Below are 2,127 nucleotides of genomic sequence, written 5' to 3'. Positions count from 1 at the left end.
AAAGAGTGGCAGAAATTGTACACAGACAGAAAAGGGCATCTCGTAATCTCTTCACCATGTCCCGTTTAGTGTGGGCCCAATAAATGTTCGTTTGAATTGAAAAAAAAAAGTTATGGGTGCCTACAAAGGAGTACCTTAGGTGATGACCTATGACATCCAGAGTAAACAGACTGAAGAGCTGATATCCTTTTTACAGATAATGAAAAAAAATAAAGATGGCAGGAACTGCCAAGAGTTACAGAATTTGAAGGAAAAACTCTCAAGTGTACAATCTTTTTCTAGCTATGCTCCAGATTCAATCCTTCTACTCTTTAAGGAGAAATCCAGAAGTTGAAACAAAGTATCTTTTAAAATTAAGCACTTAAAATTTAATACACACACACAAAAATTCAATCCACAGTAACCCTGATAAATAAATAAATGTTATCCAGAAAAGATAAGTTTCTGAAATGTATGTAATATCAAAACTTAATTTTGCCTTTCAACTATGATTTTTACCAATATTTAGTATATCTATTTAATAATGGCTATTTGAACTATTTATAGTCAGCCTTTAAACACTTTCTGAAATTTCTTCAATGACTTGTATCACTTAATACAAAATTAATTATGTTTCTAACTGTAAGTTTAGTATCTTATAAAGGAATTACTTACAGGGACATTAAGTGCATACTGTAGTCCTTGAGGAAGTCTTTCATGTGTCTCCATCTGCTCTTCATCATTTTTCACTGTCTCCTCATGGACCATGAGTTCATCATGTGATATCATATCCTGTTGTCTCATTTCACTTTCTTGTAACACTTCATCTGCAGCAAGGATCTCCTGGTGAGGCATACTCCGATCTTGAAGAACTGACTCCTGCAGCTCTCCAGACACAGTAGACTGGCCAGACACTCCACCCATTACAACCATTGCCCTGGAAGACTGCATTTCGTCTATGCCGCCACATTTAAGAAATAATCCTTCCAGTTTGTCGTCAATGTTCATGCTTAAGTATAAATGCCTAGAAAGACCAAGTTTGGCAACAAAGCATAATAAATTAGTTTTATATGTCTACCTGAATTTTTTAAATTTCAAATTATGAAAGGTACACACTTTAATAAAAATGTTTTATTCATATAATTCAATATTGCCTCCAATTTAAAAATTACCACGATAAATTTCTAAAGGCTGGTAGAATAAAACACAAATTTTTGTTTTTGACATTAAGACACAAAATCCTAATCTATTTCATTATGAGAAATGAGCATGACATAAAGCAAATTTGGGGAAAGTATTTGTAACACCAGAAAGATCCACATCCTTTAATATACTAAAATATCTTAAAAATAAAAAGAAATAACATTAAGAAATAAACTGAGAGAACAGTACCAGGCAAATCATAAAGAAAAATTAGAAATAGTCACTAAATATATAAAATAATATTCACTTACAGTAGTAATTAAAGAAATGAACATTAAAACTATATTTTATCCACCAAACTGATAATAACTCTTAAAAAATACACCTCGGGGGCTTCCCTGGTGGCGCAGTGGTTGAGAGTCCACCTGCCGATGCAGGGGACACGGGTTCGTGCCCCAGTCAGGGAAGGTCCCACATGCCGCGGAGCGGCTGGGCCCGTGAGCTATGGCCGCTGAGCCTGCGCGTCTGGAGCCTGTGCTCTGCAGAGGGAGAGGCCACAGCAGTGAGAGGCCCGCGTACCACACACACACAAAAAAATATATACACCTGACGTTGAGGTGGCAGGGGGGAAAAAAAAAGACACTCATCTACTGACAGTGGGAGTATATTAGTTCAACTGTTTTCAAAGGTTAATTTGGTACCACGTATCAAAAGCCATAAAAATGCACATATTCTTTGAACTGGTGACTTTACTTTTAGGAACGTATCCTGATGAAAGCAGAAGTACATATAAAGATACGCATGGAAAATCACTATAGCGGTACTTCAATAGTGAAAAACTGGAATTACACTGCGTATTCAACAAAATGAAACTGGTTAAATTATATTCATACATATGTTTTAAAACTAGACTACAGTAAATTTACTAAAAATCATTGAATCGTACACTTAGGATGGGTGAATTTTATTGTATATAAATTATATCTCAATGTGGTTTTTTTTTTT

General features: G+C 35.0%; 1 protein-coding gene across 3 annotated transcripts in view; it reads right to left on the bottom strand.

Moving 5' to 3' along the window:
* ZNF148 (zinc finger protein 148) overlaps nucleotides 1-2,127 on the bottom strand; it is a 132,786-nt gene that overhangs the window by 81,225 nt on the left and 49,434 nt on the right. For all 3 annotated transcript variants that reach the window (XM_007447601.1, XM_007447600.1, XM_007447602.1), the window contains one exon: nucleotides 655-1,003. In XM_007447601.1, the coding sequence (XP_007447663.1) occupies nucleotides 655-987 (333 nt within the window). In that variant the 5' untranslated portion in view covers nucleotides 988-1,003. The remainder of the gene's footprint in view (nucleotides 1-654; nucleotides 1,004-2,127) is intronic.

This window comes from Lipotes vexillifer, unplaced genomic scaffold (genome assembly GCF_000442215.2).
Source record: "Lipotes vexillifer unplaced genomic scaffold, Lipotes_vexillifer_v1.1 scaffold823, whole genome shotgun sequence".
NCBI classification, from domain to species: domain Eukaryota; kingdom Metazoa; phylum Chordata; class Mammalia; order Artiodactyla; family Lipotidae; genus Lipotes; species Lipotes vexillifer.
The sequence above is the reverse complement of the archived record's forward strand: the minus strand, read 5'-3'. Positions and strand labels throughout refer to the sequence as shown.